This window comes from Arachis hypogaea, chromosome 12, assembly GCF_003086295.3.
Source record: "Arachis hypogaea cultivar Tifrunner chromosome 12, arahy.Tifrunner.gnm2.J5K5, whole genome shotgun sequence".
In the NCBI taxonomy this organism is placed as follows: Eukaryota; Viridiplantae; Streptophyta; class Magnoliopsida; order Fabales; family Fabaceae; genus Arachis; species Arachis hypogaea.
In genome coordinates this window covers 68,604,984-68,621,051 of record NC_092047.1, presented here as the reverse complement: position 1 = coordinate 68,621,051, position 16,068 = coordinate 68,604,984, and the positions used below count along the sequence as shown (strand labels likewise).

The 16,068-nt window shown below is 34.7% G+C and overlaps 1 protein-coding gene across 1 annotated transcript; it reads left to right on the top strand.

Annotated features, from left to right (window-relative positions):
* The first annotated feature begins 1,002 nt into the window (after positions 1-1,002).
* Positions 1,003-15,203, top strand: LOC112727476 (protein BLISTER). Its single transcript, XM_025777221.3, has 13 exons — positions 1,003-1,509; positions 3,518-4,247; positions 4,361-4,848; positions 6,004-6,123; positions 7,069-7,134; positions 8,040-8,150; positions 9,383-9,459; positions 10,393-10,460; positions 11,165-11,269; positions 11,703-11,860; positions 12,018-12,086; positions 13,914-14,069; positions 14,484-15,203. The coding sequence occupies exons 1-13, from the start codon at positions 1,432-1,434 to the stop codon at positions 14,562-14,564; spliced, it is 2,307 nt and encodes a 768-aa protein (XP_025633006.1). The 5' UTR covers positions 1,003-1,431; the 3' UTR covers positions 14,565-15,203.
* The last annotated feature ends 865 nt before the right edge of the window (positions 15,204-16,068 follow it).

The window sequence follows — 16,068 nt, the reverse complement described above, 5'->3', positions numbered from 1 at the left end:
GGTCCGCCCCAACCTGTCCCACCGCCTCATAAACGGGGCGGGCCGGTCCGCCCGCCAACTAAAATGGTTTAAAATGCTAGCCTGCCCCACTTTGTGGCAGATTGGCGGGTTGGCGGGCTAGCCCGCTTCTTTTTTTTTTAAAAAATAAAATTCATTAAAATTAACCAAAAAATAATAATTAAAAAATCAAATATAAATAAAAAATAGTCAAATTATAATATAATTTTTTATTATTTTTTTTAATTTTTAACTTCAATAAAATTGTTCAAAATAATATTTGTCAATAGAATCATCTTTATTTTAAAAAATAAGTCACATAATTTGAGCATATATACGAAATTGTAAAATAAAATAAATAAAGTTAATAACTAAAAGAAGAATAAAAACAAAAAATGAAAAAAAGTGTTTAAAACTTCTATAATTATTAATTTTATATTAGTAATCACTCTTTTATTTAATAAAAAAAAGAAAAATAAAAATCTTTGGCCCCGCGGACCGGTCCGCCCCGCTCTGCCAAAATCCGCCAATTTGGCGGTGCAGGTTTGGCGGGCTCCAAATCCTAGTCCGACCCGCCTTTTTAGCAGGTTTAGCGGATCGGCCCGACGGGCTCGACCCGTTTTGCCATCCCTAATAACCATACACTAATTCATATGTGTAACGTTAATTTTATTTATATGTAATTTTTTTTAGTTTTTTTTAGATTAGACCCATTAAATTAAAGGCTAATAATTTATATAAATTATATATCATATTAAAGTAATGAGTTAATGAAATTTATATATAATCTATTTAAATTTAAATAATATAAAATATTAAACAATAATTTTTATTTTTTAATAAATATTATACTATAATTTTATATATTTATTTAATTATCATCGAGTTAAACGGTTCGACCAATGACCCATCGATTGAATCAATAATCCAGTCATCTAATAAGTTTATCGGGTCGATAATAACTATAAAATTAACTGCCCATATTAATGGACATCCATTTTGATCTTATCAAAATAATAATAATAATAATAATAATAATAATAATAATGTTGTTAATAAAGAAAACCGAGAACACAGAACAGCAGCTAGAGAGAGAGAAAAGGAAGTGCCCTTTTATAATTTGATTTGATTTGCCCCAACAAATCTCTCTCTCTCTCTCTCTGATCAGATCGGACGCCCTCTGTCTGAAAAACTCCCGAATTCGACCCCTTTGTACCTCCCAACGTCTCAAATGTTCAAAATTCCCTATTATTTAAAAATATTCAGAATTCGATCCTGTTGCTAATTTGAATTCGGCATCGTGTCGTTTTCCTGCCCATTTGCTGTGATCTGCGTCGGCTCGTTCAGGTAGGATACATCGCCAATTTGAGAAGGGGAATGTTGATTCGAGAGATTTTAGTTACGCTCTCTCTGTAGATCGCACGTGAGTCTCACATGGCGTCGGCACAGGTGCTGCCGAACTCCGCCTCTTCGTCGCGGAAGCAAGAACATCTGGAAGCTGGCAAGCGTCGTGTACGTATTTATATGTATTTTTTAAAAATTGTTTTTTCTTTTGCCTTTTTTTTAAAAAATTATCTTGAGCTTGCTTTATTTTATTCTATTTCTATTGATTTTGGGTTTGGTGGAAGTTATGTTATTGCTGTGCGTTTGTCTCTGTGATGCTAATGTGCTCATTGTTTTCCCGGAAAAATGTGATGGTGATGGGATAGAGATTAAATTTTGTGTATATATGTGTTTGCTATTTTTTTTTTTAAAACATTACCATGTTATTATCCTTGAATTGATTGGGATTTTGGGTTGGGTAAACTTGAAAGGAAAATGGGAAAGTGTAAATGGAAGGTAATTTGAAGGGAGAGAATTCTGCAATTTTCATATTTTTCTAGAAGAAAAAATTTGCAGATTTTCGTCCCGTAGTTGTGTTTAATCATTTATGATTGAAGATCTGGGGGTAAAATTGGGATTCTTCTTTCTAAGAATTCAAGAGAAATCTATCTGTTGTTGGAAGGAGTTAGGTCATTGAGTTGGTATTTGCATGAGGGGGTCAGGTTCCTTATTTAAAGATAAATCTATCTGTTGTTTTCCTTGTTCACTTCATTTCCTAATGAACACGTCTGGTATAAGTTTAAATTTTGATGGATTGTTTATGTTTATGAGCTTGGTATCTGAGGTGCTAAATTCTGAGAAGGCACAAGCAATCAAGTTTTATATCCACCAAGGCAGGGTTAGTTGCATGAATTAGTTAATCTCATTTAGGTTTATCTATGTAAAAGCTTTTTTTTTTTAATTTTGTTTTCTGCATCATAAAACCAGTTAGTTTTCTTAGGTTATTCCCTATGGTTTTATCAGACATGGATTCCTTTGGTTTACATTTCTTATTAAAGGCTTAATTGGTTTTCTTCTTACATGACTATATAGCTTAAGCTTTGTTTTCATCATCATTCCCTAAATAAGTTTTACTCCAAGTCTCCAACTTTCTTCTGGATGCCATGCAATTCTTCTTAATCTCTTTTTTTCTATTCCCACCTATATATTCCAGCATTCGTCTCTGCTAAATCGTTTTTCTAGTTGCCATTATGTTGGATTTCATTACCCAACAACATGCATTTGCTGCTCTGATAATTTCCTGTTATGTACCCTTACCCGTTATCTATTTGGCACACCATTTGCGACTTACATCATACGATTGAGGAAGACAATAACCTGTTGAACAAATATTTGCAGCTTATCTCACAAGGATCGAATTCCTATGTCAATAAGAAATATGAATCAAACTGCTACTAAGCCCATAATTAAGACATGATGATTAAAAGTAGACTCAGTAATGCTGAAAAACATAATTTCATGCCTTTACAAATCTGTTTCAATTGCTGCAAAATTTGTGAAATTCTGATGTCAACCAAAATTATTCAATGAATTACTTTATTTCAGTCCATTATATGTGATGAGGCATGTTTGTACAGAACCAAGTGCTGAATATTTGGAAGTTATACTCTTTTTGTGACTATGAGATGCTTCTTGCATATGTTACCCTCATTTGGTTTTTCAGTTTTGGTCACTTTGTCTGAATAGATTAGACATGCCAGGTTTTATAGCATATGCCCCTTCATATTTATTGATGACGGGGATTATGGGTTTGAAGAGTGTTAGTCAAGAAGACATATGGGTGTTGGTTATGTCTCCTTCACCTCATAGAATTCTTAGTTATATTACCATCAGAGATGAGGGAGTCTCTTTTAAATAAGAAAAGAATGGTGTTTCTCATTCTTAGTTAAAAGCTGTATGCTTTTTGCACAATCCAGTGCTTTTGTTATTCATCATGTGTAAAATATCATAGTGCTGACAATAATTTAGTAAGTTGTTTCAATGAAACATTGGCTGCTTATAAGAAATTGATTTCGTAAATTTTTCAATGCAATCTTACGTATTGCACTATTATGTGCTGCACTTCTTTTCAAAGTACAAATCATTAGTCTTTTCCTTGCTTTTGTTAAACTAAAAATAATTTTATTTTTGTTTGCAGCTTGAGGAGTTTCGTAAAAAGAAAGCCGCAGAGCGAGCCAAGAAGGCTGCATCCTCTAGCAATGCTCAGAGCTCTGATGCTAGCTTGAAACAAAACCGAGCTTCTGAAGTTGAGAATGTACGAGTTGATCAGTCAGATGGAGTTACCACATCTGATGGTATTGGAAGAGATGTCATTGAGCCATCAACTTCAGGGACAAGTAATGATAAAAGTACGAGTTTAATTAGCCAAAGTACTAGTAGTAAGCAAGAGTCTCTGCCTGATATAAAAGGTTTTGCGAGGAATGATCTCAATACAAAGTCCACCAGCCTGGTTGAGACATATTCTGATATTGCTGAAGCTAAGGGATACAATGCTTCTGCTATTACTGCATCTGCTGATGTAAGTCAATGCAACGAGGCAGATAAGGTGAAAGATACCTTTGGAATTCATACCAGTGGTCCTGTTGGATTCCCTTATGGGTCAACAAACAACCAAAGCATTCTTCTACACTCGCAAGGAAGTCAAGATTTTGATAGCAATATTACTCAATCTAGTCTTCAAGATATTAATGAAAACTATTCAAATAAGAGTAATGGTCCATCGAAGGATTATGTGGTCACTGATCATGGCTCTTCTTATTTTTCTTCAAAAATCTCACCTCAAAACTCTGTTAATACACTACTGCAAAATAACTCAACAAATTCCAGCAATTTAAACAGTGATTACTCCCATGGCTCATTTTCTGGTGGTAATGTGTTATTTTTTCCGCACCTGTACTCTGAGATTTTTATAATATCTTTTTCTTCCATTTTCATACATCTCGATGTAGTACTATTTGCTGAATTTTTTCTTAATATGCAGGCTTCGGTGATTCTTTCAGTTCTAAGTTTCCAGAGACCCATACTAACATTGATAAAAATTTGTCCAGTCTTAATGAATCAATGCCAAAATTCGATTTGACAAGTTATGATGGCAGCAACTCCTTTAACCATACTCCAATACATTCAGTTTCAGTGGAATCTAGTTCTAGGAGGACTCGTCCATCTTTTCTTGATTCTCTTAATGTCAATAGAAATTCTTTGGGTTCTCCATTTCGGCAGCCCGAGCAAGATTCCTCATTGTTCAATCATTTAGAATCAACCAGCAATAATGTGTCAGGATCTATCTATTTGCGCAAGCCACCCGAAGAGACCAAAACTGTGGCACCTCTCCCAAATTTTACAGCTGCAGGTTTCGATAATAGTAGTCAAAATGCATTGATGATAAGTGATAGTGAAAATGGTATGGAGAAGAAGCATGATTATTATGCACCTCCTTCAAAAAATGAGGACTTTGCTGCTTTAGAACAGGTGTATTATGCTGGTCTTGATCTTGGCATTTCTTTTTCCCTCCTAATGAGTGTTGGCTGTTGTTGAAGTGCTTTATTGCCTGTTCTTTTGATGAATTGGCATCAGAAAATGATGTATTTGATGCTACTGTCTTGTGCTTGACTTATTTGGTAGATTAGGGTTTATAACTAACGAAAGCATTTGATTTGATTATTGGGAGTATCTAATCTATGATATACCAGATTTAAGCTAATGCTGAAATGTATTTGTAGTTATGCGGACCTTTTTGACAGCATCATTTTGTGCATTTATTATACAGTAAGATCAATCGAATGGAATGATCTCAATTTGATTATACATTTTATTATGATTGTTTTAGTTTAATCCAATGAAAATTGTTCATGGTATTCTTTTGCCAGTTATAGGCACAGAAGATTAGCATATGTTATGCACAAAGAATGTAATGTTATTATTCAGGGCAAAAAATATTGATCTTTTTCTAGTATATAATACATTTCTTCCATTTGACAATTATCAAAGGTGATTCTTTCTCTGAATTTGTGGGAGTACAAAAATTTATAGGTCAGTCTGTAATGAATTTATGACTTTGGCAACTGGTTTTTACAAACTTAATAATGTTTCTCTTCAATCCCTCCTTCCCTCCCCCCCCCCCCTTCTCTCTCTCTCTCTCTCTCTCTCTCTCTCTATATGAATCATTGGATAACCATTGCGCATATGTTTAGTAATGAAAATGATACCCAATTTAAGTTATACTTTCAACTTGAAAAGGTTTTAAGTTTGTGGGTGTAGCAGTTTATTTTCTTCTATTAATTATTTATATTTTTTTATTTTTCCATAAAAATGACAGGGAGGACTATCAGTGTGCTTGTGATGTGATGAGCGATTCACCTTATCTTTAATACATGTTTTGGCATCCCTTTTTTTGTATGCTCATGGTCTATTTATTGGTCTTTCTTTATCTATCATATAATCTGAATGACATGCTTTATTGAATGGTTTATCCACTTAGTATTTAGTTGTTCATTGTGGTTTCTCTGTGTTGTGCATTATGCTCCTTTGATTTCCTTTTCTCTCAATCTCTGCCTATAAAATTTTCTATGAGAAGTTATTATTTATATTTTCATTTCCCCCTGTTTCCTTGTTATTTCTCTGCAGCATATTGAAGATTTGACACAAGAAAAGTTTTCTTTGCAACGTGCTCTTGAGGCTTCTCAAGTGTTAGCAGAATCACTAGCTGCAGAAAATTCATCTTTGACTGATAATTATAATCAGCAGGTTAGCTTGTGGGTTTAGTGTTATTTTCAGATATCAATCTTGGGAACTGTTGTAGTTTTTTATTTTAGTTGCACACTTATATATAATGTTTCGTGGTCAACTAGATGTCCTAATTATAGTTCTTACCAAATATTTTTAATACATGTTTCAGTGTTTCAGAATTCAGTATCCAATTCCATTCAGCATGTTATGTTGGCTGATGTTGAGATCTTCAATAGTTAATTTGAAGACTATCATTTCTGTGATTGTAAAATCAACGCTAGTTATGACACTAAGGTCAAATACTTTGTAAAATAGTAACATTTTGCAGGTTAAAAGGCCACATATGGTTATTTCTTAGGATGTGTGTGTTCTGTGTGGTTGAATTCTGAACCAATATCACAGTTGTTTTTGCATCGTAATAGAATGCATATTTAGCTTATGTGATATGAAGGGCAGCCTTTTATCAACAGTTGAATTGTCTTTTGTGCGACCTCAAGGTCATAGGTTGAAGCCATGGAATTAGCCACTGATGCATGCATTAGGTTAGAGTGTGACCCTTTCCCAAACTTGGGTAACACGAGATGCTTTGGACGCTTTGTTTTCCCCTATTTTTTAGTATGTTTGATGTATGTCACTTGATTTTGGGTCTGCTTGTGCTCCCTTGGCAAGAGATCTGCATTTAGAATATTGTTGAACTCTGTTGTGTGGGTATAGAAAAGGACCTGAACATGTTTTAAAGTGATAGCAATTGTGCAAATGTCTCAAGTAGCAGATTAGTTTACTCCTGGGTTATTGCTTTTGATAGAACTGCTTTGTTCCATACTGTTTGGGTCATTACTAAGAATCAGAATTTCAACTAAAATTGCTATATTGCCTCTACTTTAGACGTAGAATAGTTGCCCATGAGAATAAGTAATAATATCTTCTAATTTGTTTTAATGAATTTCATTCATGTTTTTGTAGCGAAGTGTTGTCAATCAATTAAAATTGGACATGGAGAAGTTACAAGAAGATATCAAAGTGCACCTGGTTTGTATAAGATTCCATACCTAAATGTGTAATTGTATTGGCTGTGCTCGTGTTCTATTATATGCATTCATAGTCTTGTTTTGCATGTTCATGCGCACATATGTCATTTATGATACTGAATCTCATAATGAAAATTAATTTTAAATTTTCGTTTAGATTTGCAAATTTACAAATTTTAACATTGTTATGAGTTGCAAATGTCCTAAATGATTGATCAAGGTGGATTACAATTTTGATCTGATAGCACGGTGTTTGAGCTGACCTCCAACTATATAATTGGATTTTGTATCAAACTTGATGTAGCCAAGCCTATTGAACTTGTTACATTGAACATCAAAGTAGAATGTAAAAAGATTTTGGTTATATACATGGGATGGATCTTAATATCTTTTTGCCAAGATATCTTATTCTGGCATTCTGGAAGTGGTTTTACAGTTTACATCTGATTTAGTCATTGCCTTTTAAATCAACTGATGTTTGATACCATTGATTTGAAATGTATAACTAAGGGCATTATATACTTACCAGAATTCTTAGAGAAGGTGTGAAACCAACGCAATTTGTTATTTTATTTGTGATAATCTAAAAAACTTGTATCTTTCTTGAAATCCACATAATCTTTTTTTGTTTGTGATCATCCCATCATCATTGTGGTTTACTATTTGGGAACCTGCCCATGTTCTCATGTTTCCAATGGTAACTTAGATTGTCATGGTCATGTTTTTGAGTTCAAAATATTGGTGTAATTAGATGACTTTTGAATAAGTTAGACATTCTATATATTTGATTCTGAATTCTCTCCTTGATTGGAATGGACTGATTTTTTCATATCTCTGTAAAATGCTTTCTGGTGCTGCATTCTTCTTTCTGGTATTGGTGCCACTGTGTGACCCTTCATGCAACAGGTTGAGCTTGAGTCTGTCAAGAGTGAATACGCAAATGCACAACTGGAGTGTAATGCTGCTGATGAGCGTGCAAAGTTATTGGCATCTGAAGTTATTGGCTTAGAGGAGAAGGTACTAAACTTTCTTGATATGTTGTGTGATTGTTATTTACTTTTAAGAATAAAAAATATTTTCCCCTTTTTTTAGTTAAGTCTTTCAACTGAAATTACTTTTGAACTGTCATTCAAGATGACAACATTTTTTTGGGCATGTAACTACTCTACATCTCTCTCCAATTAGGTTACAACTACAGTGAGTATTTTAAATAAACGGAAAAATTTAAGATAATAAAGAGGATTTAATTAACTCTTACAATCCTTTTCTTAGAAAATGTTGAAATAGAAAAATCACCTGCGCTGTTATAGGTAAAGTTGACCTGGGGAATTTCCATTCTTGATGCCTAATGGCCAAAGGAGTTAAGTTCGTTGAAGAAGGGAGTGGGAAAGGTGATAAAATACATCCACTATCTTTTATTTACAGCTGGTGAGATAAGAAAAAGAGAACCGAGGGAGAGAATCAAGTGGGATCAGCAGTGTAACAAATAGGATAGCTGGCATAAGGGAGGGGAGGATTCATGCAAAGTGAGGAATTCTGTTAGAAGAAAGAGAGGATTGAAAGTGTTTATAAGTGATAGCAGGGGAATTAGAGGAGATCTATTGAGGATTTGGATAGAACAGGACCCTTAGGAGAGTGGTGGCCTCTTGACTGCCACCTCTATGCTCGTTTCTGCATTTTCTATCTTCAATAACACCTTCACAAGAAAAGAATGATATCATACTGATTTCATTATGCTCTTCTGCTTCTACATTCATTCTTCTGTTTTATTTCTCTACTGTATTCTCTTGTTCCACCTATTTCTTGTATATATTCTGCTACTGCTGTTCTCTTACAACTGAATTGTTAGGGACTTGGGTAACTATGGGGTGTTCAAAGTCCCACATTGAGTAGTATTGGATGTTTGATGTTGTATTTCAGGTGAGTGGTCTCTCTCCCCCCCCCCCCCCCCCTCAAAAAAAACCCTTATCAACTAGCTTTTAAGGCGTGGTTCCCCACTTCCCTTACGTACCTGACAATGTGACGACACATTTCACTATTCTAATATGAATTGATTTGGTTAGACTATGTTAGAGATGGGTAGAATGGGGTCCTTGATGTTACGAAGGAGAGTGGTTCTTCCCCTTTAATAGCTATCCTTTAAATTGTGGTTTCCCACTTTCATTTGGTACTTTCTAAGCTATTGTGTACGGATTTGGGATATCAATTAGATTCCAAAGTTAATTTCTTGTGTTGAATAACCTTTTTAGGCACTCAGATTGAGATCTAATGAGCTAAAGCTTGAGAAGCAGTTGGAAAATGCGGAAGCAGAGATTTCTTCATACAGGTATTCTTGAGGTTTTAAATTTCAAGCAAAAGAACCACATATTCAATGATTGAAATTTGTTAAATATTTGACGATAGTGCTGCCTGAATTGTTGGCGTTCCTGTGAAGATAATCCATTTTCAAATGTCTGCTTTAGCCTCGATTTCAAATTGTAGATGGATTTGATAAAAGTTCTATCTTTACTGAAATCATTTCTCCTTTGGATATTGTTTTGTATACTATTCTAAAGCATCAAACACTGCAAATCCCTGGATTTGACATTTTAACCTAAAGAGTGAAAAGAAAAAGGGAAATTAAATAGGGAATCTTTCGTGCACTACTAGTCCTTTACATTTGTTTGTCATATTAGGAGTTTAAATTGAAGTACTTAACTTCCTCAATAAAATTCCTCCTTAATCTAAACGGAAGTAGATGGCTGCTTTCCTCTCCCCAACTTTATTTTCTTCTGGTGGAACATACCTTATTTTCCCTAATGAAAGTATTTATTATTGTCTGAGAAAAAATTATCAAACTTCAATCTGCTTTTGAATAAATGGCACTTAATTTTTCGCAATATTCAAATAACTTCCATGATTGATATAGAGACGGTATTTTAATTTTATTTTATTTTTTAATTAAAGAAGAAATTCATTAAGATGAAGATAAGAATAATACAAGATAGAAGATAAGAGTTCCTCTATACAAGAGCAAAACAACCAAAAGATCTATCTAAGAAAGCATAGCTTTCCAATCTCTCAAGTCTCAACATGTTTAAGAGGGAAAGTCCTCTATAAAGATCATGAGCTCTACACCAAATGTTATTGCCATCTTTTCTTTTTAATTTTTAAATTTAATACTTTAGCTCCCCAATGATGAAAGGTGATTTCATGTTTGTTTTCATTGTTCATTTTGCTTAATTTGTTTATATAAGGATTTTCTTAATAAATGTTGCAGAAAGAAAATGTCAAGCCTAGACAAAGACTGCCATGATATGCGGACGACCATTGAAGCACTTCAAGAGGGTAAACAGATTTTAACTGTAAATTATCCCTACTCATGTAATTTTCTATTTGCTTGCATCTGTGTAATACTTTTGTAAGGCTGGTGCTTTCACTTATTTGACGCTTATAAGAGGAAGGAACAAGCATTAAGAAGGAATATTGATGTGCAATGGTTATAACCAAAATTGGCAAAACAAGCTGTATATTCGTTAGGGTCATTTTTCATCTGAATGTATCTTTTTTGGTGATTTCTCAAACTAATTCCTATTTGGAATGCTACCTTGCGAATGAATATGCATATATAGGTGTATGCATAGATGGGGAATGGGATGGAACACAACCTTTAATTATTCCCAATAGTTTAAGGTGTTAGTTAGAAGCTAATAAATGAATTTATATTCTAGCACACCCTTTGAAATTCATTCATTTGTATTCATAAGAATGTCACTGGAACGAAACCATTGAACCATGTCAAGAACCATACCTTCCAAATGTTTAAGCTATTGATGGAGGCAAATCAATGGATTTATGCTTTCACAAGAACAATGTTCAGACATGCTTAACAAAAAATGCTAACCAACTGATAATTTTGTCCACTAACTTTTGAATATATATGTTGAGATGACAAAAAAGCACTGACCTTTCAAATTTGATGACAAATTTTACGTGAATTTAGTCATATATGAACTCAGTTGATGTTCATTCTCTTCCATTCATTGATACAGAGAAGAAAGTGTTGCTTTCTAAGCTGCGAAAGGCGTCAGGCATTGGAAAGTCAATTGAGAGTCATGTTTTGAAAAAGGATATTTCTACATCCACCCAGGATTTAGGTATGTATGCCTCGGTTGTGGTTGTTACTTTGTATATTCTAAATAAGCATAATGGTTATGGTCTATATGTGGATGTCCAATCAAGCAAGTGTTCATGCTAATTTCAAGTCAAATTAAGCCTGTTTTCATGGTTCTGTAGTTTTTTTTTTTTAAGGAATAACAGAAGTAATTGGTTTAATAAAAAAATTCTTAACATGAAAATGAGAATTCAATTATTCAAAAATGAGAGGGAAATGGACTTGTTTTGGCAAACAAAATTTTTACCATTTGCCCTTTTTCTCTTTTGATAGAACATCATTTATCCTATTTCAGTTTGTCTCCCCTTGCATATACTACAAAAAAATGAATAGATGATGATGATACATTGTTTTCTTAATCCATGTTTTTTACTAGTTTAATATCTCTGCTTATTTTTTTATATTATGCTGTGCAGCAAGCGAAGATGGTGATGCAGAAAACAGGGGTGCTCATGATGCTGAAGCATCTAGTTTATCCACAGTTCCTGATACTCCACACTCAACTTCTGGAGTTTCTCCTGTTCCTCGTGATCAGATGAGAGTGATAGAGAACATTAATGCGCTTATTTCTGAGGTAGCTTGGTCTATTGGAAACTCAGTGCCAACCTCTCATTGCTCATTACTGTTTTTATTTATTGGTTTTTTCCCCTGTCCTGCGCCATATGTTTGTTCCAAGTATTCTTGTAATTAAATAGGCTTGGCATATTCATGTGTCTACCTTTCTTATGTAGTTGGCACAGGAGAAAGAAGATTTGATGAAAGCCTTGACACTTGAGTCATCTGAATGTTCCAGGATGAGGGTAAGTCAGTCAGGGCCATGTTTTTTTTTATGTTTGAACGAGGAGCTTTTTTGTTATTTTTATTTTTGTTCTTAATCATTTTGGCATAACTTACTATTGTTTCTACCATGGAAGAGAGCACTTCATTGAAAGCAAGTTTGATGTGTTTGCTATTAGGGGATGAATTAATTAAGACAAAACAATAACAGCCAAGCTTTGTTCTACTTAGTTGAGTTAACTTCAAGGATTATATAATGCCAGTGTTATGTCATGAATTATGTGAATATTTAAACTATTGAAATCTGAATCTTTTAAGAATGGTTAAGCAAATTGTTGGGTCTCCCTCTATCTCTATTTATTAGGCTACTCTCCATTTCTACCATTTTTCCCTTAATAAATGCTACTATAACTTTCTCCGCATTGCATTCCCTAAATGTTATTTCACTGTCCAATATTCGAATGATAAGAATTTAGGTGCTTTACATAATATCAGACATTTTCTTATACTGTTACACCTATAATAGTCCTTGCTTTGGTTGAAGTTTGTGCAGTTTTCTAATATTTATTTTTTCAAATGAAAGACCTCCGATGAAGGCAACAACAACAAAGCTGTCCCACTAGGTGGGGTCGGCTACATGAATCAAACGACGCCATTGTGCTCTGTCATGTATCATGTCTATAGAGAAATCGTCTACATGTAGATCTCGTTTGACCACCTCATGGATGGTCTTCTTAGGTCTTCCTCTACCTTTCACCTCTTATCCATCTTCCATCTCATCCACCCTCCTGATTGGGTGTTCTGTCGGTCTTCTTCTCACATGTCCAAACCACCTGAGACGCGATTCAACCATCTTTTCCACAATAGGTGCTACTCCAACTCTCCCTTATATCTTCGTTCCTTATTTTATCCAATCGCGTATGACCACTCATCCATTTCAACAAAGACCTCCGATGAAGGCGCCACTGAAAAACAAATACTGCCCAAAATATAAACCAAAAGAAAAGTTTGGATTGTTTATGGTGTTTGTCCAAGGTATTGAATTCTTATAAGGTGACTTTGGAAGCAAAAAAAAAGTGCTATTGAAGAGAAGCAATTGGTGCTTCTTTTAAGAAGGGAAAGAAACACACTTTTGGTTTTGGAGCAACATTCAATCTGTTTTCTTATTATTATTGTACCCGTTTATCTGTTAATTTTAGTCGGAGGATGCAGACCACAGATTTTTCTTGTGTGTTTTCATATAAACCATTTCATCACTTTTCAACTCACTCTCCAAGTCCATCTAGGTTCCTCCTTGATCAACTCAATTGGAATTGGAAAGCTCAGCCTAAGTTCAATATTGTTTTGGACAATGATACTAGATAGGGTTAATACAAATAACTTGTTGCATATTTGTAGTCCTTACTATAGGGAAGCGATTCCGTGAATCGATATTTCCAGGTATTCTTGGGTGACAGTGTACCATACGTAGCTTAATGAAAGAGGCAAAGAGCTCTTATATCAGATGGTGTGTTTAGGAAGCATTGAAGCCATTCACAAGTCGTCTTCATCTAGGCGATTTTGCTTTTAGCATAGTTGATCCTTGATACAAACATCCACATGTTTAGATTAGATTGCTTTGATCTCTGATCTTTTCTTTTCTCCTTTAGCTAATAATATACTGTACCCAAATTAACTAGACACTGTAGTATGTCTAACTAATGCCCAATTAATGTGTTGGTATGCAATTTGTAAAAAAGCTCTTTGTCGGATCTTATAAACTTTGTTTTATAATTCTGGTCTATAGTTCCATTCCAGTTCACTGTTAGTCTTAACTGTGCTATTTCTTCTGTTTGCTTTCCTGTTTGAAGGAGATAAACAAGGAATTATCATGGAAACTTGAGCTCCAGACTCAAAGATTAGAGCTGTTGACTTCTCAAAGCATGGTCAATGAGAATATTTCAGGAAAACAACCAGAATTTACTCCTATGTACGAGAACACCCCCTATGCAGATGAGGGTGATGAGGTAACTTTTATGTGTTCAATTTGCTTTATTGGGTTATATGAACTTCATATTATCTTGAGTTATGACTAGAGCATATCCTTTATACTTCTATGAATCCTTGCCTCTTGTTTACAATATCCCCATCTCAAAATATCTGTCAATTTCGGCATAGTGACTAAAAAATCAATGTATTTCGAACACTCCTTTGTCTAGAATATGTGTTTCACAGTACCACTATAAAATTTATATATCTTTATTGAATTTGTAAGGATTCCATGGGTGTTGGTTGAAAATTGAAACCTTGATTATATTATTAGGAGTGAAGATAGTTGACCTGTAACCGTTAGTGGTTGTTAAGACTTGAGAACAACGGTTGGAAAACTAGAAATCTAAAGAAAAGAAAATAGGAATTGATTTCTGTTTCTTTCTTACTAGGTGGTGGAGAGAGTGTTAGGATGGATTATGCAGCTGTTTCCTGGTGGGCCTTCGAAGCGAAGAACTAGCAAACTTCGTTGATTGGATATACATTGAATTTTTAATTGTTGTGATCAAACTCTACAAAGCTACCGGGATGGATTGTTATACCATTTCCCAGTAATGCCACCAAGGAAAAGGAACATCAAATTTCAACCCAGATCCACAAGTAACGTGTCGACAGAGTTTCTACCAATTTGCTTTTTTGTTGCTTTTCACCTCCTCAACACTGGAGGCCGTGATCTGTATATTTTGAGTGAACCACAGCGAATTCTTGAAAAAGAAATGAGCTGCTTTTCGGAGCTGCTTATTGATTGTCAAATCCGGCTGCAATTATTTTGGAAGATGGCAATAAAATCTGTTATGCGGTTTAATCTCTTGACTGAGTTCCAAATTTTTGTGCTAATAGTATCTGGATATGAAAGACTGCCCAACCAGAAGCTTGGTGGGGGATGATGGAACCATCTGGTCAACAAAAGACTTAGAAGTGGTAATGTGAATGTATTGAATGTACTAGTGCAAAACGTGATATATAATGGAAGTCTGTGTTTTTCAATCACATAGATATATCTTTTAAGTTTGCACTAACATTATATCGCTTATGGACGTTATGCCCTGAAGCTTACTATATATAGTGAAAACAGCATTCCCCAGCTAATGAAACCTTTAGCATTTGAAACATTTTGCTAATGAGTGGTATGTGATCTATTTTCCATAGTAGTAAATGACACGTTGCTATCAAAAGGTTGTCAGATACCTGTTACATTGACACCCCCGAAGTCTTTGTACTCTTCGCTTCGTTATTTCTTGTTTGAACTGCTGTTAAAATACAATGTGATTTACTATAGTTTATAAAGAGTAAACTACAAAAATGCTCGAATAATTAAATCGCTAATAAAAGTATCTTTAATTTAGTTAACAAAATTAACTTCAAAATTTTTTTCACAAAAATACTCAATCGTCAAAGTAGACAAATTCGTTCACCCGGATGGCTGGTGTGGCGCCGTTGTTATAACTCCATTCTGTTGCACCTCAAACCTTAAGGCAGCGTTTGGTGCACTTCACACAGACACAGAGACATGGATACGTCAAAATAATTAAATCGCTAATAAAAGTATCATATGTTTGTTTGTTAAGACACAAATTTTTTATGGACACGTTAGTACAAAAGTATACACAAAATACATGTATTTAGTATACTTTTAAAATAATGAGACATAGAGACAATCAATTAGATACAATTTTTTACTCATTTACCCCTTATTAATTTCTTAATCCTAGTTTTTTTTCTCTTTCTCCTTCTCCATCCACGTGACCATTCTCCTTCCTCCCTCCTCCCTCTTTCCGCCGTCGCATCCCGTCGTCCAGATTCGCTGTCAGCGTTGCATCTCTTCGTCCAAATCCACCGCCGCCGCCGCCACATCTCCCCCTTCGCCCAGATTCGCGTGCCGCCGCCGCTGCGTCTCCCACTTCGTCCAGATCTGAGCGCTGCCCTGTGTCTCCTCCTCCGTCCAGATCCGCGCGCCGCCACTCGTGTCCTCTTTCG